Source organism: Carlito syrichta, unplaced genomic scaffold (assembly GCF_000164805.1).
Source record: "Carlito syrichta isolate Samal-C Ts95f unplaced genomic scaffold, Tarsius_syrichta-2.0.1 Scaffold309010, whole genome shotgun sequence".
In the NCBI taxonomy this organism is placed as follows: domain Eukaryota; kingdom Metazoa; phylum Chordata; class Mammalia; order Primates; family Tarsiidae; genus Carlito; species Carlito syrichta.
The window spans coordinates 365,009-387,810 of record NW_007253106.1 but is presented as its reverse complement, the minus strand read 5'-3'; the positions used below and the strand labels follow the sequence as shown (position 1 = coordinate 387,810).

The window sequence follows — 22,802 nt, the reverse complement described above, 5'->3', positions numbered from 1 at the left end:
TGGGAGTAAACACAACTCTCTAGGGAAGGCAAGTTAAGTGAGAAGAGAAAAGAATGGAAAGAAGACTCTTTAGGATAATCTAAAACAAGTTATTACTTTAAATTGAAAAGGCAATTTGCCTTTTTATAGACCAGTTACTCCTGGATCTTCATTGAAGTAAATAATTAAGAGAGTGTCCTGGATATTGATTCTTGGTGTCAGCTTCATTCCCTTATACAGAGGGTGCTAAAAAAAAGTATATACGTTTTAAGAAAGGAAAAAACTGTATTGAAATTGGAATACTCAATATATAACGATAACAAAAGACGAATACAAGTCACGTTTAACTTCTGCAATTACAAGAGGTGCTCAAAGTGGTTACCATTAGTGTCCAGACACTTCTGAACACAGCTAACTAATAGTTGTGTATAGATAACATCTCTTAAAATGTGTATACATTTTTTGGTAAGTCCAGTACACTTCCTCCTGAACCATGCTGTCTAGAAGACTAAAAACTACATTTCCCAAGGCTATTGGCAACTAGATTCTGCCAATGGTAGGCATGCGCATAAGATAAAAATTCAGGAGAAGTCATTTTCTTTTGGTTATGGCTCCAGTCGTTTCTGTAGCAGCCATAGGTCAGAGCAGAGGCAATTCAGTGATAGCAAGGTTCCAGGATTGGGTGATGCCAGCTTCCTTCTTTTATTCCACTGGGTCTTATTCCCCCGTGTTAAATTCCATGCTGTTTAAACTACCTAGAGTAATTTGTTACACAGATTGACACTTTATATATCATAATGAGAAAAGGTAAGGTGAGAAATTATCTAATAAGTTCTTTAAAAACTGGATCATACAAAGAATAGAAGCAACAAATTTAATTTAATAAAAACAACTTCCTAAACCACTGCAATCATATTTCAATTTTCCTTACACTGACCATGAAACTCCAAGTTTATTCACTGAATGCCCTTTAGACAAAGTGATTTACCTGAGTTAAAATAATAAAATGAAGCCGGGCTCGGTGGCTCAGCCTGTAATCCTGCGCCTTTGGGAGGCTTAGGTGAGTGAATTGCCTGAGCCCGAGGGTTCGAGACCCGCCTGGGCAGCGCGACCTCATCTCTACAATAAATCAAAAAATCAACCGGGCGTGGTAGCGCATGCCTGTAATTCCGGCTACTCGGACGGCTGAGGTGGAAGGATCGCCGGAGCCCAGCAGGTCGAGGCTGCGGTGGCCGGGAGCGGCCACTGCACTCCAGTCTGAGCGACCGAGTGAGACTCCAACTCAAAAAAAAAAAAAATAATAATAATAATAAAATGACAGAGTCTAGAAACTCCTCTCAGCAAGGAAACATAGAAGGGAAGCTGGATGTACTACAGGAAGAGATCACTGGATTTCCCTGCCACCGACCAAGCAACAAGTTGAGCTGCAAGATTCAACAGGTGCACTGACTTATTTAACATAAAGTTGGGCAACAAATGCCCAAAAGGGGGCCAGCAAGTGAATGTAAATAGCTATTAATAAAAATAATTATTATAATGAAAACGTAGTATATAGAGCATTAGCCATGTATGTGCTCAGCACTATAAAAGCATTACACATATTGTATTTCACTTAACCGTCATAGTATCTTATGAGGTTGGTACTATTATTTTCCCCTCCATACAGATGAAGAAACCAAAGTTTAGAGAAATTAAATGATTTGCCCAAGGTCACACAGGTAGAAGTGCTAGAACATGAATAATTGATTTATAATTTCCATTGATAGAGTACAGACAATTGATTTATAATTTTTAAAATGTGCTCTTCCTAAAGGAAGAAGAAATATGGAGAAAAACCATGGCTGGTGGACTGGGTAAATTGGCCTTAAATTACCATTCAGTTAAGACTAAGGCATGCTACATTACAATTTTGAGATATAAAGAAATTGTTTTTGAGAGAGCTACTCAAAACTAGAATTCTGTGTGAATTGTACAAAATACAACAAATGTCTCTGACCCCCAAAATGTCAGGAATCTGCTATTTTAGAATAATTTATATTATTTTTCCTTCAATTGGCCTGGGACTACTCTCTAAGGCAACATTTCAATGACAAAGAGATTGTTCCTGAATGTGGCTGGGGAAAAGATATCATTGTTGGAGGAAGGCAAATATACTGTTCTTTCCCTGAAGAATAAAAAAGTACTAAAATCTTTCTAGGCAGTGCTATCCATTATGTGAAGCATTGACAGGGAATATAAATGGAGTCTAGAAAGGTAAAAGGACTGTATTTAAGGTGACCCAGTTCCTGTTAGAGTTTTATTGACCGAATACTGTCATGGAGAGATTCAAAGTCATTATCTTCCTCATTGATAGAGTACATAAAATTAGACACAGATATACTGAAAAGTAGGTTTTCAAAAGAGCATGTGATTTCACAGGTGAGAGAGTGGTTATTTAGCTAGGCTGAGAAAAGTGGGTGAGGAGACAGGTGGAAACTAGGTGACACAGAAAATAACAAGTAGAAGAGAGAATCAATAGCTATTCCAGGGTCATCAGGAAGCCAGCACAACATCTATTTGCATAGCATATTTTAGTTTGCAAAATATTTGAATACACGATTTGATTCTAATTTGTGGTCTATGTATTATGATTTCCTACATATTAGAAATGATGAAACTGAGCTTGAAAGCAGATACATGATTTTCCCAGGGTCTCTGGGCTTTGGAGAGGTAAAGTTGCAGCTCCTGACCCTGATCTGGCACTTCTCGTCCTCTATCATTGTAAATGAAAAATCTGAGGAAAATCTGCATTCCATTGTATGAAATGCAGGTTTAAAAAATGTAAACACATCAGACTCTTTCAAAAGCACTCAGTGTGTGGAAAAGCAGCAAAATCATTAGAAATGACTGTGTACCTCACTACTGAGAGTCCAGCTCCAATGTAATTTAGCACCGGTTTTGATACTTCTTCTGCATCCAATCCAAACCAGCCAAACCTGAAAATCCAGAAAGTCACATCAAATTAGTTATTGTTGAAATGTTTCATCTTATATAATGCTTAAGGTGATGGACTCAGGGCTAGATTCCTGGGTTCAAATCCTACCTCTCTCGTTTTTTTACCTATGACTTTAGATAAGTTACTTATCTTCACTGTTTCTCAATTTCCTAAGTTTAAAATGACATAATAATTATACAAGTATCTACCATAAAGGCTTGTTGTGAGGATTAAATGAGATAGTATATGTAAAATACTTGCAAGTGTCTCTTTCTTATTAAGACCAAAAAAAAGAGGAGGAAAAAAAATAGTTCAAATGACTATCTGAAGGCTAATCGACTGCAATTTTGTATGGGATTTGAAATAGACTTTTAAAATAACTTCTTGGTTAAGTATTTCTATTCTCTGGCATCATCTTAAATTCTTGTTTCTTCATGCCTTGACATTGTTATAATCATTCTCAAGAATCACTGAGAACAATCCAGGGGCAAGAGAAAAGAAGGCAAGAAGGAAAATAAAAAGAAAAAAGTATTTGTAAAAAGTAGGGGAGGGACAGCATAAGTTAGTTTGTTTGGGGTTTTGAGGTGGTTATAATGCCCCCAAAGTGCAGTGAGAAAAACATCCTCCATTCTACTCATTTTCTGTTGACAGCTGGCCACGGAGGCCCACTGAGTGTTAGGGATCAGGGAGGGCTGTGGACCCCGAGACCACTAGGATGTGTTCAGGAGCCGTTGACCCCATTTTCCTCCTCCTTTTACCATGTAGCACAAGTAACCTAAAGGAACTCTGCTGATCTAAGCTGAAGGCTCTGTGACTGTGACAGGCATGCCTCACTCTAGAAACCATTGTTCCTGTTTCCCATAAACTGTGATTTTGGCTTGGGTATTAGATATAATTCAAATTCAGGTCACATTTGGGAGCCTTTTATACGGTACAAGCTTCTTTATAAGATTTAAAAGTATATTTGTAGAATTAGTATATACTTATGGAGAGCTGTTTTCAGCTTTTCAATGGTATAAATGACTATCTAGAGTTATCAGAAATGGCCCAGCACAGAGTTTGGGCTGGGCCACATTTCCTGAGGGCCCAGAGCGTACTTTGGACTGGGCTGCATTCTTTTAGGCCAGCTTTAGCTACAGTTAGTGTAGGGTTTTTTCTACCTATTATAGAAATTGAATTTATTTTATTCATAGAAAGTATTGTAGAATAGGTCATGCTACGTCAGGGAATCATGTTAGTTCAAGCACGATCAATCATGATATTTTGAGGTTTAATAATACAGTTAACTTTAGAAATTTCATTGTCTCCATTTTCTACTATTGTGGTTTTGGCCTTAGTACATTTACAGTTTATATTTGGGTTTTATTTTTAGAAGCTTTATTGCTGATGATCAGCTATATATATTAGGATCAGGAATTAGAAACTTTCATAGAAATTAGGATAGATATGTAGGACTTTAGAATACCCATTTTGTTAAGAGATTGTAGTCTATTGTTCCAAAAAGTAGCCAACCGTGAACCTTGGACTGGGCCACATCCTATAGAGCCCAGTATGATCTTTGGACTGGGCCACATTCTTTAGGAATTGGTTTAAGCTATAATTAAGAGCTTCCGTAGCATTGTGTAAGTAGTATTAGCATAGAATAGAAAGGTAATAAAATTTAAGTTAGTCATCATGGGTGTTGTGTGCACATGAGCTTTAGAAGTTATTGTTTATCAGAACATCATGATGCTAGTAGGGATTGTTGCACTGCTTTTGAAGAGCATTAACTAGCAAAGGGAGTAATAGACAATCTTGGGGTTTGTCCTTCCTTATACCTTAGAAAACATCTGGTGGGTGGGGGACACCCCTCCTGCACCTGGCTTTGTGTTCACGTGAAAGACTTGTGAGACTGTGTAAAAATTGGGGATAAATACCTGCTGTAACTTCCAATAAAACAGCTTCTGCTCATTTCACTGAACAGTTGTCCCCTTTCTTTCTTTCTCTTTCTTCCTCTTTATATCTATCCCTTCTCTTTCTTTCTTTTAATATCTATCCCTACTACAGAATTGGCTTCTGCACTAGACAGAGTCCAGTCTCTTTCATTCTCCCCCCTTTTCTTTTTTTTCTTAATTTCTCCAGAATAATCGCTGACGCTGCCACACCTTCCAAGGGACCTCCTAAATATCCCCAAAACTTGCAGGGGCTGGCCCCCCGCAATTTTTCCAAGCTCAATCTGAGTGTTACTCTTGACGCTAACTGGGGATAGCACAATCCAGTAGAATTTTCTGTGATGACAGGACTGTTCTATATCTGTGCTGTACAATATGATAGCCTCTAGCTATATGCAGCTACTGAGCACTTAAAAGGTGGCCAGTGTCACTGAACATTTATAATTAAACTGAATGTTTCAGTTATCAACTTTTTATTAATTTAAATGTAAATATAAATGGCCTCCTGTGGCTGATTACTCTATTGGTCAGCAAGACTCTAGCGCTGGGGCTAACAAACTTTTTCTTCAATGGCAAGAGAGAAAATATTTTAGGCTTTGTAGGCCAGATGTTCCCTCGCAACTACTCAGCTCAGCCACTGTAATGTCAAAGCAGTCATAGACAATGCTTAAAGGCATGGGTTTGGCTATGTTCCAACAAAATTTACTGGGCCATAGTTTGCTGATGCTACTCTAGAAGGATGAATATGTGCTTTAGAGCTAGAAGACCTGGGTATGAGTGCTAGATTCTTAGCTCTATGACCTTCAGCAACTTACTCAACCTCTTTGTGTATCTGCTTGTCTTCTAAGGTCTTGTTTTTTCACATATTTGTGAAAATGAGATGAGAACGATGCAAATAACATGTCCAGCAAATTGTCACATGACAGAAAGCGAAAACAAACATCAGTTCCCTTCTCTCTATACTCTTGTTTCCTAGATATAATTCTATATTACATCGTGATCAACTTTCTACATTACTTATTAAGAACATAGGACAAATAGTAATTAAAGGTAGCATAATTTATATGCAATGTCTGTGAGAAGAAGAGTCATATGTTACTCCCCTCAGTAAGCACCTGCCTTACATAGAGTACAGGTGCAGGGAATCTTGGTTGAAATAGTCTGACTTGTATTACCTTGAGCTTGCCCAGCCAGTTAAGGCATTAAATGATCCCCAGATTAAGATTCCGAGGCCTAAACCAATGGTTTTGATAATAGGGACAACAGCAATGTTCCCTGTAGATATAATACACAGAAAAAACATGTTATTTGCAATACAGAAGATACAAGTATAGACATAATTAGTTTTTATTCAACTGAGGCTCATGGGATTTGGACAAATTTAATAAAGTGCAATTTCTTAGTTTTTAAAATAAAATAACCACATTTTTGGCATTAAAATTTATGATTATGGTTGCTAAAAGAACTGGGTTTACAGAAAAATTCTACAAGAAAAATGTATTAGCTCCTTGCCTAACTGTTACAGATGTTTCTCATCCTTAACATAGCTTTCTATCCTGTGACTCTTCACAGAAGCTGTCAATGCTAAAATGAGTAGTGACCATCCTCTCAGACCTGAACCAGGGCCAACCACTGGCAGGGGACTTTGGCCCTATGGCCTTAGAATTTGCTCCTCTATGCTCACCGATTTGTTTTCTGGATTCCCACATTCACTGTCTTATGCTCTTGAGAGTCACTGGGGCCAAATTAATTTTCTTTTGTAGTCTGGTCTCTGACCTGCAATCTCCTCTAAAAAATTTTCTTCTTTCGACTCTCAAGATGCCTTTATCTCCTGATTCTCCCCTTGTTCCTCTTTAAGACTTTCTGTGACTGTTCTTTTTCATCAGATCGTCTGGATTTAGGTGCCCCTAGAGATTTTCCCTTGAACATATTCCTTCCCTTGCTTTATTGTTCTTTGGGTACTGAGCCCAATTTCATGATTTCAGCTATCAGCTAGAGGTTCATGTTCTCAGTGCGATAGCTCTAGCCAGGACATACTTTAGAGTTTTAGTGCCATGATCCAAATAGCCAATAAGAAATCTCTAACCAGCATCCTCTACTTGTGGAAACTCAGAAAGTCCTAAACTGAACCCACAATTTTCCCTTTCAAACATGCTTCCTGTTTCCTCTCATGTGCCAATGCCACCACCTCCTAATCACTGGCAATAGAATCTCCACAATTATCATCGGCACCTTCATTTCCTCTATGCCCATATCCTATCAGTTGCTCTGACCTACAGCATCCACATCTGCAACATTTCACAAATTAGACTCTACCCATTGACTCCCAGTGGAATCTGCTGGGTGAAGAGATGCCTACTATGGTGGTTATAAAGATTTGCAAGATGGACAGATGCTTACTCTGTTCCCCTCTCTACATTAGATATGATAAACAATCACATTGAGGTATAGTCAAGAATCATCATGTAAATTCTAGTGTAAATTTAACAGTTAACTCTTCTGTACTCCAGCTCCTGAACTTCACTAAATCACTTAATCCCTCAGATTCAAATGAAGTTGGTAACAGGTACATTTTTATCTCAGTCACTCACTCACTCTCTTTCTCTGTCTTTATCTATCTATCTATCTATCTATTTATTTATTTAATAATAAATAAATCATAATAAATCATAAATCATAATAAATAAATAATATACAATAATAAATAAATCGCCCATCGCCCAGGCTGGAGTGTAGTGACATGCTCAGGGCCACCACAGCCTTGACCTGCTAGGTTTAGGTGATCCTTCCACCTCAACCTTCCAAGTAGCTGGAACATGGTGCATGCCACCATGCCTGGCTAATTTTTTTGATTTATTATAGAGACAAGGTCTCGCCAAGTTGCCCAGGCTGGTTTCGAACCCCTGGGCTCAGACAGTTCTCTTGCCTCTCCCTCACAAAGTGCTGGGATTACAGGTGTGAGTCACAGCGCCTAGCTATTTTTAACACTTTAAAACTTACTTCCTTTTAACACAATTTTCTCTAAAGATCCTTGAAACTTGAAATTCTCTTTGCTATAGTGTATAAGCCCCCCGGGTTGTATTTATATTAATTGAAAGGAAAACATTTCTGATTGGCCAAGCAAAGGTATACATTCTAGTTATGTAAACTCAGATATTGATAAAGCAATAGAGAGAGGATTTGTTTGCTTTGTTTTTCTGTTAACCAATTCTTTTGAAATCATAATGTGTCTGTATTTGCCTACTTAAGCAAAGTCCTTAAATGATATTAGTAGAGACTACTATTTAATAAATATTTCCTGATAAACATGCTAGAAAAAAAGGTCAGAGCACATAAAATAACATGAGTTATGAATATTTTTACCATAATAACTTTCTACCAGGAACTTGGATAGAACTCATTAAGAGGAACAAACTAGATAATGCACCAAATATATTTATTGAGCAACTGAAGGATAGAAACCAGTTAATTTCTAGTATAATGACTAAGGATTATTCAGAATTACTATTTGTACTATTTCCTCCTATTCTGAATGAGTATCTTGACCATCATATTAAATGATGAAAGAGTAAGTTATGTCATATATTACCTGTTGCCCAAATGCAGCCCCCAAGCATTGCAAAAGGCCAAAATTTGGGGCAATGTAGTATCAGATTGACCACCAAGGCAACTGACCATATGGCAGCACAAAGGACCCATTGGAGAAACATTCCTGAAAATAAAAGAACTTGGTGTTAGTGATTCAAATTGATTTAAATAAATCAGTGCTTAGGATTATCAATAGGAATGGCCACAACCTATTGAATGCCTACATGCCAAGGACTTTGCACGTTTCATTCTTAGAACTACTGTGCACCATAACCCTAGCTCAAAGAGACAAAAAGCAAATCTGAGATTAAGCAATTTGCCCAAACAGTTACCAATTTAAACCCAGGTTGTTTGACTCCAAAGCCCATACAAAATACATGTCTGCTTAACATTTTTTTTCCCATTAGACAAATAAAAAATTTTCTGCCAAAGACTATTGGCAAAATCAGGTGTACATTTTCATTCAAATGCCACACTTAATGCCATTGTTTCCCCAAAATATGGCATTAAGGACTTCAGAATAGTATAATAGTGATTTAAATATTTAGGGATATTTATGCCACTTCTAGGATAAAAATAAAGCCATTTATGGCCACACATAGGACTCATACAGTTAGAGTTTAATGCCTGTGATGAACAAGATATTAAAAACGTGAGAATTAGCTTTCTATGTCAGAACTACTTTACTTTCTCTGCTCTGAGCTGCCATTTGCCAGTTATCTAAAGATTACCTGGTGATATGAAGTATACCTGTACCTGAGGCTTCTGCATCCTCAAGGTTTTATAGATTAAAAGGATAAAGAAATAGTTGAAGTTGAAACACTGAGGCAGTTACAATTCAGTGTATCACTTCCGACTCTAACTTTAGAAAATTTCTCCCTATTTTGATTCAGTTTCACAGTGGAGGAGAGAAAAAAATTGCTGCTAATCTCCATGACAAAAAAGTAGGATAACAGAGATGAAGAAGAACTTCATTTTATAAATCCTCCACTTTACAAATGAGAAACTGAAAATAACAGAGTTAATAAGATTTGCCCAGAATCACACAGCAAATTGGGAAAGACCTAAAAGCAGATCTGTGCGTTTTTTTGTTCTTCCAGTAGTTTCCATTTCTAGCTCAACTACATAGAGGAAAACAATTTGTAATCCCATCATCTAGGTCGTATGAAGACAAAGAATTGAGAAGATAACACAACTGCTACCAGACAGTTAAGTCTACCAGGAAAGTAAGTCCCAACAAGTATTCATGGTATGTTCACTTTCTTCTTTTGACTTGAATATGGAAGGCAGGTAGATAAAAATAACACTTGCTTCTCTTTCCCTAAAATTCACACCGCAGTCAGTTATGTAGGTTATAATGTAATATGTGCATTCCTAAAAATCACTTGGGGCTAGGGGAACAGTACCCAAACACTTCAACAGCAATTTAGTAAAAAAAGATAAGAACCTAGTTAAAACGATAGTACAGTTAAATGGTTAAATACATGAATGCTATAATAAATAGGGCACTTTAATTTGAAAGCTACTGGAGGTTTCTCTTTGAAGTGGGTATCTGAAGGGTTGCAGCTTGTAAGTTTTTGTGAAGGTGTTGGAAGAAGAGTTCTGACATCCGATGTGGATGGGTGTGATTGATCTGAGCACACAGTGAACTCAGGGAGCTGCTTGGTATTTGCATGATATGTATGCCTGTGTGTGTGCATTTTGTGTATTACCACATGTCTTTATTCATCTGAATGCAGTTTTCTCTGTTCACCTAGTGTTTTCCAGAGACAAAATTGCATATAAGCAAGCATAAAATTTGTGTTATGCTCAAATTGTTCTCTGATACATCAATTATGTCGGAGAGTTGTGTTTTCAAAACAAGTGTTATTAGAAGAACCGATTATAACTTATTTCTTTTGTGAACATAAAAGATATGGCTTAAAAGCTTACCTGATGGTGCCCACCGCAGTTTTAATATGAAACACGCTCTTAAGGGTTCTCCTGTTCTCACTAACTCTCAGAAAACTGTCAGGGGCACTATCAGATGATTTATTTTAAGTTGTATTCATTAGGTACCTGAATTATCAAATGTATTTTAGTAACTACCATTTAAAAAAGACCACAACAAATAACTTCACATTTAAAAATAATACAAGGTTAACAACGAAGGAAAAATGATTACCATCACCAGTATCGTATTTTTTAAGTGGTGCAAAATTTGAGCCAAACAAAAGGACAGCTACAAAAGAGGAGATGTAGCCAAGGGTTAGGTCTGTTCCATTACTGCTCATGGTTCCAGTCTTGTTGAGAATTTACTGGTTTGCTTTAGACTTGTACTTTTCAAGAGCTTCTGAAATAAAAGGAATAAAAAATGAGATGTTATAAATCTGTAAACAAATTGTGATTAATACATGACATTTGTAGAACTTTTCCAAAGTATGATAGTTAAGACATTAAGCAACTAGATGTGATGTTCATACTTCATGTCCATCTATTCTTTTTTTCATTTATTCTATCAACAAATATTTTATTTTATTTTTACTTTTTTTTTTTTTAAGATCTGGGGTACAAGTCAGAATCAGGTACATAAATAATGTATGTGCAGGTGAAGTCTGGGCTTTCAACTAGTCCTTACTTCCCCTGGTTTAGGGTCAGGTACCCTTCGTGTTGTCACATGTCCTCCCAACTCTCCCATCTCCCTCCCCTAGCAGTGTCCCCGTGACTGCTGATCCCTCCCTTGTGCTTTTCAACAGATATTTTAAAATTACTAGCCTACAATTTAAAAAGAACAGCTTTGTCTTCAGAACTTGAAAACCTGACTTCCAAGATCTGAACACAATTTTTAGTACATTATAAAAATAATTACTAAAAATAATTCTCAGTTCCCATATTTGCAGAAAGTTCTATTGGACAATATTGTTAAACTTATTAAAAGGCTCTGGTTTGCCTATGAAGAAAAGGACCAAGTCCACAAATAACCAAGAATCAGACATTTTCCACAAGGTACCATTTAGAAAAGGCCACTGAATACAATTCACCTTTTTAATTGCACAAGCTACATGAGATAAGAACAACACAAAAGTAATTTTATTACCAGAGGTAAACAGAGTCTTTTTACTCTGCTATCTTGGATTTATCTTTTGCACATTGACTCTTTGGAATAGGCCCTCTGAAATGGAATTCAGAATAATCGTCTTTTTCCTCCCAAATTTAATATTCTAACAATAACTTCTTATAGATATCCATTCAGTAACATACACCTGAAATCATCTTTCCTTGTTTTTTTTACAATAATAAATACTTAAAGATTCACATATTTTTCTTATGAGTTCTTGCAGAGAATATTAAATATACAACTACCTACAAACTACGTTAGTACTTGGAATTATTAAGGACAATTTAACTGAAAATAAGGATAACTTCAAAATTGGTCAATACACTTCAGTAAGGTAAATATCTATTTGAAATTGTGTGGACTTTCTTAAAATGAAAACAAAAGCATACCATTGGTAAGAAAACACCCTCCATGGGGATGCAGTTGAGTAACAGACACTGAGGCATATTTAAACACAAACACAGCAATACTATTCGATAAAAATAATGATAGTTTTACTGTTAGGCTCAAAGAGTTTCAATCCCGCATGTCTTACACGGACTATTGATAAAGGGCCAACCTCAAGCAGGTGGATTGCTGCTGAGATATCAGAGTTGTAGTAGGTAAAAGATATAGGAGGTTTCTGGAAACATACGATTAGGTGCTAGCTAAGACACTGTCTTAATTTTTCCATTTTAATTAAAAACATGCAAAGGAAAACATAACCTTTATATGTACACATTGATCAGAATGCCTAACCTTCAAAAGTAGCAAACTATTTTACTGAAAAGAATATTCTTCACTAAAGAATATTAACAAAGAACCCTAACCTTCTGAGATTTCACCCCCATCTGAAATTTGATAGCGCTTATCAGAGGGCATGAGCTGCATTTTGACTGCTGAATGAACATCAATCAGGTATTACCTGTAGCTAGATGAAGTTTACTGCATAGAGCTCATATATTTCAGAAAGCATGTGATCTCGGACATAAGAATTGGAACAACAGACACTGGGGACTACTAAAGGGGGGAAAAGAGGAGGGGGACAAGGTTTCACTATTTGGGTGACTGAATAGAAGCCCAAACCTCACCAACATGCAATATACCCATATAACATGTACCTCATGTAATATGTATCCTGCAATGTACCGCTTGCATATGAAATAAAAAGTAAAATAAAATTTTCACCCAAACTTTGGAATTTCAAGTTTTAAAAAAAGCAATAGCTTACTATCTTTACAAGAGTCTATCTCTTTCTAAATCAATGACATTTCTATCCAAAAAGCAGTATCACTCTATACAGCACATCACTTTCAATTCTTTTCAGTGCAAACCTAACAAGTCTGAAACTACTTTTTTCATGTTTTTGCTATTGTGAATAGTGCTGCAATACACATGCGAAACTACTTTTAAGTAAAACCAAACATTGTTTGTTTGTTTATTCACTTATTTATTTATTTTTTGAGTTGGAGTTTCACTCCGTCGCCCGGCCCATCCTTGTTTTTTTAAATGTCCACTGATATTTTAGCAAACCATATAATTCATTTTCATTGTATTACTTCAGTTTCATATATTAGCAAATATTTTTCCTTTACATTTTCCCTATTAATTTAAACTACGCAGACCTTTTTAAAACTTAGTATTTGGTGTGTTCGTCTTAATTTTTCCATTTTAATTAAAAACGTGCAAAGGAAAACATAACCTTTATATGTACACATTGATCAGAATGCCTAACCTTCAAAAGTAGCAAGCTATTTTACTGAAAAGAATATTCTTTACTAAAGAATATTAACAAAGGACCCTAAACTTCTGATTTAGGGTTGTTTGTTTGTTCTACTCCAAGATTTCATTTTTAGTTTCATGTTAATTTCCTCAAATCTCCCAGCAAGCACGGTCTGTCTCTAGGCTAAAATCATCAGCGTGTGAACGCATGTATTTTGAGACTTGATTTTCCTTTCTAACCGAGAGCATGTTTTTGGAAAATCCGGAAGCGCCCCCTTGCAGAGCCGGGTGATTCTCCCCAGAAAGGCTGTACTCACCGCTCTCGGGCAAGCGGTCGACCTTCTTCCTACTCAGCGCCGGCGCGGTCCGCCTCCTGCGTGCGCGTGTGGAGCCGATTGTTTCCTCTGCGTGCCCTGGGCTGCCTCGCCCCCTGAGCGCTCCGCCGGGACAACTGCCCACACACGGGGCAGGAGGAGAGCGGGGAGGGGGGGCGCGTCTAGCACCCGTGACCCGGGAACCTGGTTCCCTGTCCTCACCCAGGCAGCCAATCCAGCCTTTACTTCCTGCCGGGACATTGACCCTCACCTAAAGAGGGTGGAGAGGGGAGGGCTCTAGCGCCAGTGACACAGAGGCCTTCAGTGGCCCGCAGGGTGGGGACCGCCTTCCTTAAGCTACTGGGCTGGAGTGAATTGTCAGGTGACTGAGTCCTCCTCAAACTCTTTGTCAGTTCACCTGCAATCCGGAAAGGTTTTGTGTATTCAAGAGGTGATTGTTTAGGGAACTCTCAGCACGTCACCCTCTCTACGTGTCACACAACCGGGTATTATTTGTGCTGTTTATGGATAAAACAAAAGGCTGAGGAATTTCACACAATTGTAAAAGACTCCCTCTCAAGCTGAACTTTTCCACTGACTATGAAGAAATTCCTCTGAACCACTGATGTCACTAACATCTCTTGAGACATCGCAAGGTTTAATCACAAGAATTAATCACTAGTTCTTTATAAGTGTAGCCAAACAATTTAACTGCATATTTGTGTAATATGTACTCAGTGCCATATGGGATGTCCTAGGCCTTTGGAAGTTGGCTGCACATTAAAATGACCCAGGTAAGTGGACACTGTACCAGACCAATTAAAGCAGAATCTCCGGGGATATGGTTCAGGAAAATTTTCTTTTACCAACACCCCTCCCCCCACCGCCTCCCCCCCCACACACACACACACTCTAATGTGAAGCCAGGCTTGAGAATCATATTTTAGATCAATACTTATACAAATTTCATTGCCTGTAAGGATCACAAGAGAAATGAATTAAAATGAAGGTTACTAACTTCTTTATTTAGATTTTGAGAAACATTGCTCTAGTCCTCTACTGTTCTATATGACGCCACTAGCAGCTTTTGGCTATTTAAATTTAAATTGGAATAAATTAGCAGTTCACTTGCACTGTATGCTTTTCAAGTGCCTAGCCACATGTGCTGATTGCAGAACGTTTGGATCATTGTAGAAAGTTCTACTGGGAAGCACTGCTCTAGACTGTCAGCCCTGCTGGTACAGCAGTGACCTAGACAAAAAGCCCTACCTTCATGTAAGTTCCAGTGTAGTCAGGGATGTGGACTTTAAGTCGGAAAGGGAAGTTGCTAGGTTCTGATCCTGTCTGTGTTCAAGGAAGGCCTCTCTGAGGACATGATATTTAACTGAGACCATCTAGTGGTTGGTAGTGGAGGTCCACAAGAAAAAAAAACATAAGAACTGTCAAAAGATGAGATTTCCTAGAAGGAAGTTCTGCTGTAAACACCACACATTCATAGGTTATTGTGTCAGCTACTCAGAAGGGAAGACATATAAAATTTTATTTAAAGAATTGAAGAAGCAAAGGATTATTTCTCACTTTGAAGTGATTAATCTAGCAGTTCAGAAAGATTTTGAAGAAATGTGTAGCCCTTGTCACACATACACTTACAGATCTGCACAACAAACTCTCTTCCAAATCTATAGGGCCTAAATCCAATCTAGAATTATTTCACTTCATGATTATAAGAGACCTCCATGATCACGTGGTTCACTCCTGCTTCATACTCACATTGAGTAACTAAGACTCACATTGTTAAGAATTCCTAAAATCTGAAAGTGATTTGGGGACTGAATTAGGCTTGACAACATTTATTATGGAATATCACAGTCCAGTGCTTTTTACTCAAGCCACAGAGCAATCCCCAAAGTAGATGACTCTCTGCTAAAGCTAATTTCTAAAAAAATTGCTTCATATCCTAAACATAATGGTCTATATTGAAAGAGTCCTGGCAGGCACTGTAATATTTAAGTTCTAACTTTTCCTTCATCTACTAGCAATATTTCTCTGAGAAAGTAATTTAATCTCTTTAAACCTCCATTTTCTTGTATATAAAATGTTCATAATAAGACCTGTGCACCACACCTTTTTGTGTGGTCAAAGGATATAATATATAAAATATTATTACTAGTCTTTCTGGTTTCTGCTCTGATGTTTGAGGAGCTTGAAATCTTCACTCTCATTACTCTTCAAAAAAAAAAGTTGAGCAAACGAAAAAAAAATCAACTCTTCTTAGATCTAGCAGGGAATTGAGGTCACAGGACAAACTACCTCTGAAAACTTAAGAGTTCGGTGAATACAGTCACAGCTTATTAGGGGAGCAAAAGCCGCTGGAGCCCATAATAGGTTTGAGAAGACGACTCTTAAACAGTATTTGGTAAATTACTAAAGGCTGAGTGTGGACTAAATGGAGAGTTTATTAAAACTCTGAGAAAGCAGGGTCCAATCTTAGGGGAACAGTCACGCTTTAGTGAGTTTTCCTTTCAGAAGACAGGAGAAAAATTTTTCTTGCTTTTGGCATGGGGGGAGGGAAAAAGAACCATTTGAAATATACCCAGAGCCTTTTGTTCTCTAAAACAAGCTTGCCCTCAAGGTAAACTTTACGAGAGCTTTGTCTGAACTAGAAAAAAGGGCAACCAGACAATTTGGGCCCCTTCTAGGCTTCATTTCTCACATAAGGAGAGAAATAAAAAATGTTAAGAAAGTCTTCTGAAGGTCACAGCCCAGGGATTCTAGCCAACTAAAAAAATAGAGTTTTTATTAAAGAATGTATTATCTCTTCAATTTCTTAATAATTAAATGAACAGTACTCTAATACAGTAACAGTAGATCACAACTGAGAGAGCTGCAAGATACACTGTTTAAGAATGAATTTCTAAGAAAATCTAAAGACAACAGGAAAGAACAACAACAACAAAAGAAATTAGAGGAAATTGAAGCTTCTGATACCTACAAGCTACGGCAAACACCATACACAGTATAACTTCCTTGTTTCCTATTATCTGATACATCATGACTGACTTTCAACCAACAATTACAACGCATACTGAAAAGCAAGAAAAAACAGTCTGAAGAGACAAAGCAGGAATTAGAACCAGACTCAGACATGGCAGAGATTTGGGAATTACCCAACTGAGGATTTAAAGTACCAGTAATTAATATGCTAAGCAGGCAACTCCTTTGGTCTGGCCACCAGTTGTTTTTCTGTCTTCTAAATCAATTCCTACTTACTCACACACACACACACACACACAAATATAAGAACTGTACGGTAATTACAAAAAGCATTAAATGCAGGTAACAGAGAAAGGAGCAGAAGATACTTAAAGTAATAATGATACAGAGACCTGCTAATGTCCATCCATATTACTATCTTAGAGAAGGGCATAGTAAGGACTCAAGAGCTCCTGCACATTTCTGAGCACATTCCTGAGAGTCCCCTTATCTCCTATGCATTCCCAGAAAGTAGCTTCAGGAGATCCTTGACTTCCCTGTATGTAGACTATATGCTTAATCAACTGAAAGATGCAAATCCTCATTTACTCCCTTTTTCGGAGTGGTCATAAGTTTGAATAATATAGTATCAATGTAATCATAAGCCTTGTACAACTTTTGTATCAATGAATCATAAATTTTGTGATTTGAATAACTTTTGTGTAATGCGTGATGTCTTAGACCTTGTAAGGTCCCTTTACTCAATGTAAGCCTGATTAATGCTTCTGCTGGAACCCATTGATAAAAGCTATGAGATTCCTTTGATACCTGGCACCGGGAATTCTGGACCAAACAATGTCACTATCAATAAATGCGGCTGAAACTCAAGTTCTATACAATGCTCTGCTGGTCACGTGGCTAATGTATAGGCACTAAAAACTCTGGACTTATAAAAGTGAACTGTAAAAGCCTGTAGGGCAAGCAGAAACTGTTTAGAAAGACCTCAAGTCTAACTCTGTTTCCTGAATTCAAACTCAGAAATAAAGTCCTACTAGTTTCCTGCCCTTTGATTTATCAGTATCAAGGGTAAGTAACTGAGAGTTACTCAGACCATAACAATAAAAACTGAAAATTTTCCAAAATTTATGGTAGACACTAACTACAGATCCAGGAAGCTCAGAGAACACCAAGCAGGACGAATACAAAATATATTTTAAAAATCTACATGTAAGCATATCATATGCAAATTGCAAAAAATCAGACATGAAGAAAACAGTGACAGAAGTTCAAGGAAAAACTAACACCTTGCTTTTAAAGGATCAAGGATGTAAATTACATCAGAATTCTCAGAAACCATGCAAGCATGAAGAGAGTGCAGCAAAATATTTAAAATGTTAAAAGAAAAATCCATCAACAGAGAATTTTGCATTCAGTTTAATTATCTTTTAAAAGTAAGGGGAAATAAACACACTTTCTCAGTCAAGCAAAAACTGAGGAAACTTGTAACCAGTAGGCCTGCCTTGGAATACATATTAAGAGCAGTTCTTCAGAGAAAGAAGCTTGCATTGACATGAAGGAAAGACATTAAAAGGAATAAATGAAGGTAAAATTAAATATTTTATTTTTCATATTCTTAATTGAAGTAATAGATAACTGTTCAAATAATAGCAATAACATATTGGTTGATTTTAGCTAATGAATAAATGAAATGAATGACAGCAACGATTTAAAGGACAGGAAAGAGGCATTGGGAAGTCTTTTATACAAGACCTGCGCTACCTGTGAAGTGGCACAGTGTTATTTATAAGTGAATTTAGATTAGTTGTAAATGTATACTGCAAACTCTAGGAAAATTTCTAAATTTTTAAAAAAGAATTATAATTGATATGCTGAGAGAGGAAAGAAAGTCAAAACATATTAAATGCTCAGTTAAAACCAGAAAAGGCAGCAAAAGAAGGGAAGACAAAAAAGAAAGCAAAGACCAAGAGCAACAAACAAAAAACAGTTTGTATGGAGAGATAATGAACTCTATCAATAATCACTTTAAATGTAAATGGTCTAAATACACCAATTAAAAGACAAAGAGTGACAGAGTGGATAAAATATAGGACCCAGGTATATGTTAACAAGAATTTCACTTTATAAAGACACAAATTTAAAGGGCTGAAGAAAGATATGCCATTCTAACACTACTCAAAAGGAAACTAAAGCAGTGATCTTAATTTCAGACAAAGCAGACTTCAGACAAGGAAGTTATCAGGGCTAAAGAGGGGCATTACATAGTGATAAAGGGGTCAACTCTTCATTAAGACAAACCAATCATGTGTATGTGTCTTACAACAGAGTGTCAAAATACTTGAAGCAAAAATTGATAAAAATGCAAAGAGAAATAGACACAAATTAACTTCTATAGTTGGGAATTTCAATATTCCTCTGTTAGTAATCAACAAACGTAACAAGCAGAAAGTCAGCAAGAATATAGTAGAGTTGAACAGCCTCATCATTACCTGGATCCAATTGATAGTTATATTTCATCTAATCACAGCAGAGTACACATTCTTCTCAAGCTCGCATAGAACATTAACCTAGACAGACTATATTTGAGCCTTATAATCTGTCAGTGCCCATAGAACTGCACAAGATAAACAGTGACCTCGAATGTAAATTATGGACTTTAGTTACTAATAATGTATCAATATTGGTTCATCAATTGTAACAATTTTATCACATTAATGCAAGATATTAATAATAGAGGAACTGTAAGCGGGGAGAGGGGGTTATATGGGAACTCTATCCTGTGTGCTCAATTTCTGTAAGCCTAAAATTGCTCTAAATATCTGTGAAAATACTCTTATTTTAAATTGGTGATTGTTTTATGGCATTTAAACTATTTTCTCAGCCTGGTGAAATAAACCAACCACATCAGTTACAATTATTTTATTTCATATAACTATACATACACACACATATATGTATATACACGAATATGGTCATTATTTAAATATATATTTAATTTATATGATTATCTTTTTAAATCATTCACTAAATACAAGAGAAATACTTATAATGTGAGAAATATACTGTCAAATAATATTTTATTCGTGTCTATTGGACTATAACTGATATTTTCCACATTTAATCTCTGAACACCTGTTTACCATTTTATGACCTTTTGGGATATGTGAGTGTCAGAGCTTTAAAAAAAATAAATCTAGGCAACTTACCCTCCTTCCCCTAGGTGTTAACTGCTTCTGCAGTCTAGCTCTCCTGGTCCTTGTTTCGAGGATCTCTCTATATAATGAGAAGTTATAGATTGTGTGAAAGCAGAAAAAAACTGCTCATTCTTTAGATAATGTAGCCATGTACTTTATTACTTGAACTCTTCTTTGATTTTTTTTTTCTTTTTGGAAAAGGAGAAGAGATCAATTTAACAAATAATTTTCAAGAAGAGTTTTATTATGTCATAGAAAAAAAATTTTTCAAGATTAACCTGAAATTAGGAAAAATATGTTATATTACTGGGAAATGATGGAGTTATGTTGCAGTGTATGTTCCTCTTCTGGTCTAAAGCGTAGTTTTGTAAATGTTTTACAATAAGGTAACCCAAATAAATTATAAAAATATTATCTTTTGTTGACTTTTTAGAGTTCACAAAATTACAGCTGTATTTCTTTAAAAATTTACAGTTCTATAAGTATAATAAACTGAACCAAAGATAGTTTTAATCTATTTTTCAGCTTAAGAAAACACTGTTTACTGTTTTGATTTTTTATGTAATCTACTTAATTTCATAAGTGTTAGAAGCAATGTAGAATGAAAACAGACAATAGGAATAAAGGATGAAAAACTAGAAACTAAAATCAGCCGGGCGTGGTAGTGCATGCCTGTAATTCTGGCTACTTGGAAGGCTGAGGCGGAAGGATCATTTGAGCCCAGCAGGTCGAGGCTGCGGTGGCCAGGAGCGGTCACTGCACTCCAGTCTGGGCGACAGAGTGAGACTCCAACCCCCCAAAAAAAAGAAAGAAAAGAAAAACTAGAAACTTTCTACAGTCAAGATGAAATAAAAGATTCCGACACTGAAGACACAATTAGTTACTATAGCTGACTTTCCATTTTGGTCTCAGTTTCACAAGGAAAAAGGCAAAGAGTTATTTAGGATAACTTCTTATTTAATTGCTATATTTCCTGAAGAATTGTTCAGGAAAGAAAATCTTTTCCTAGCAGGAAAGTTTAGAACCAGTTAAGATGGGGATGGATCCACAAAAGGTTTATCCTTGAGGCATTTTTCAAGGTACTATTAATTGGGTATCCTTACTTTTTTTCTTTTTTTTTTTGAGCTGGGAGTCTCACTAGTTTGCCCAGTGTCGACCTGCTGGTCTTCGGCGATCTTTCCGCCTCAGCCTTCCAAGTAGTCAGAACTACAGGTGCGTGCTACCATGCCTGGCTAATTTTTGATTTATTGTAGAGGTGAGGTCTTCCCAAATTGCCCAGGCTGGTCTTGAATCTGCGGGCTCAGGCAATTCACTTGCCTTGGACTCCCAAAGTGCTGGAATTACAGGCTGAGCCACCGAGCCTGGCTGGGTTTACACCTATGTACTAGCTTTGACAAATTTTTTTGGAGTACCTACTGTAAACTGGACACTGTTCTAGACATTGGGAATAGACATAAAATCTCTACATCAACTTAGCTTACATCCAAGTAAGGGGAACCAGATAACAAATGATATATATGGTATATTAAACAGTGATATATGAGCTAAAGAAAAACTTTGAGGAAAAATACACTATATATTTTGATCATTATTCTAAGAGGTACAGCCTGAGTTCTGGTAAAGCAGAAAAAAAACCTGTGTATTTTAAAGACTCTGTGTGTGCATGAATGTGTATTGAGAAGCTACATTTTTGGAAGGGTAGATAGGCCTTACTGAGAGGATGACATTTGAGCAAAGACCTGAAGGAGGGGTGGGGATGGAGAGAGAATGACCAGCACAAAGTCCATGAAGAATATTTGAGAAATGGCAAAGAGGTCATTATAGCTGGAACTGAGGTGGTAAGGAGAGCATAGAAGATGAAGTTAGAGAGTTAGAGGCGGGGGGTGGGGGTGGCAGGTTGTGAGAGACCTTGTGAACCATTGAGAGGACTTTGGCTATTCCTCTGAGAAAATGGGGTTGCCCTGAAGCATTTTGACCACAAGAGGTGTACTAGTCATCTATTGCTGTGTAACAAATATAGCCACCCAAAATGTAGTCAGATGTAAGCTAGGGGTCCAGTCATGTGAAGATATGATTGGATTTAGAGGATCCACATCCAAGGTAGCTTACTCACATGACTGGTAGGTTGGCTCTAGCTGCTCAGGGAGATCTCCGTTCCTCTTAACATGGGCTTCACTATAGGACTACTTGAGTGTGCTTATGACCTGTTACTGGCTTTCCACAGAGTGAGAAACCCAAGAAGGTGGCATTGTCATTGTCCTCTATGACGTAGACTCTGACATCACATACCATCCCTTCTACAGTATTCTATTAGTCATACAGTTCATCTCTGGTTTAGTGTGAGAGGAGACTGTATAATGGCATGGATACCAGAAGGTGAGGATCATTGGGGGCCATCCTGGAGGCTGACCCAGGGAAAAGAAAGAGAATTCTTGGAACAATGTTCCTGCATGGATATGAATGTATGAGATTTAGTGCAAATGGAGAGAAAATAGACTTTGTTAGGAGCACAGAGAGGTCATTGATAGTAACACTAGATAGGTATAGTTATAGGAAGGTGGGAAGGTGTAGTGGTGGAACCTTAAGCACATTTTTCTTCTAATTTTTTTCTCTTTAGTGAAATAGGAAATAAGTTCATAGGTCAAGAGTGGGAATACAGAAAGAAGTATTAGAGGTTCATTGGTAGTTTGCATTTTTATATATTTAAAATTATGCAGCAGTATTGTCACTAACCCTTGTTTGGACATATTATAAAGGAAGGAAAAAAATCTCTCCTTTTGATCATTATTCTAAGTGACACAGCCTGAGTTTTAGTAAAGTGAAGAACTGTATATATTTTTTCTTTTTAAAGAGTGATTCATTTTCTTTGGTTTCAAGAACTTCCCATGTTTACAGCATGGGAAATTTTATTCTATAAGCAACCTTTGGTGCAGTTAGGCTTCTTTGCTGATTCTGCTTATAGAATAGAATAAAATACAGACATTGATGTGTGTTTAAAGGAGACATTTACAAACTAAAACATGGCCTTGTCCC

At 36.9% G+C, this 22,802-nt stretch overlaps 1 protein-coding gene across 1 annotated transcript in view; it reads right to left on the bottom strand.

Moving 5' to 3' along the window:
- Nucleotides 1-13,664, bottom strand: part of TMEM144 (transmembrane protein 144) — a 42,449-nt gene extending 28,785 nt beyond the window's left edge. Inside the window, exons 1-6 of the mRNA XM_021716842.1 lie at nucleotides 13,588-13,664; nucleotides 12,446-12,447; nucleotides 10,637-10,804; nucleotides 8,474-8,596; nucleotides 6,060-6,159; nucleotides 2,874-2,954 (exon numbers count right to left, since the gene is read on the bottom strand). Of these exons, the coding sequence (XP_021572517.1) occupies nucleotides 2,874-2,954; nucleotides 6,060-6,159; nucleotides 8,474-8,596; nucleotides 10,637-10,745 (413 nt within the window). The 5' untranslated portion in view covers nucleotides 10,746-10,804; nucleotides 12,446-12,447; nucleotides 13,588-13,664. The remainder of the gene's footprint in view (nucleotides 1-2,873; nucleotides 2,955-6,059; nucleotides 6,160-8,473; nucleotides 8,597-10,636; nucleotides 10,805-12,445; nucleotides 12,448-13,587) is intronic.
- Between the last annotated feature and the right edge of the window lie 9,138 nt (nucleotides 13,665-22,802).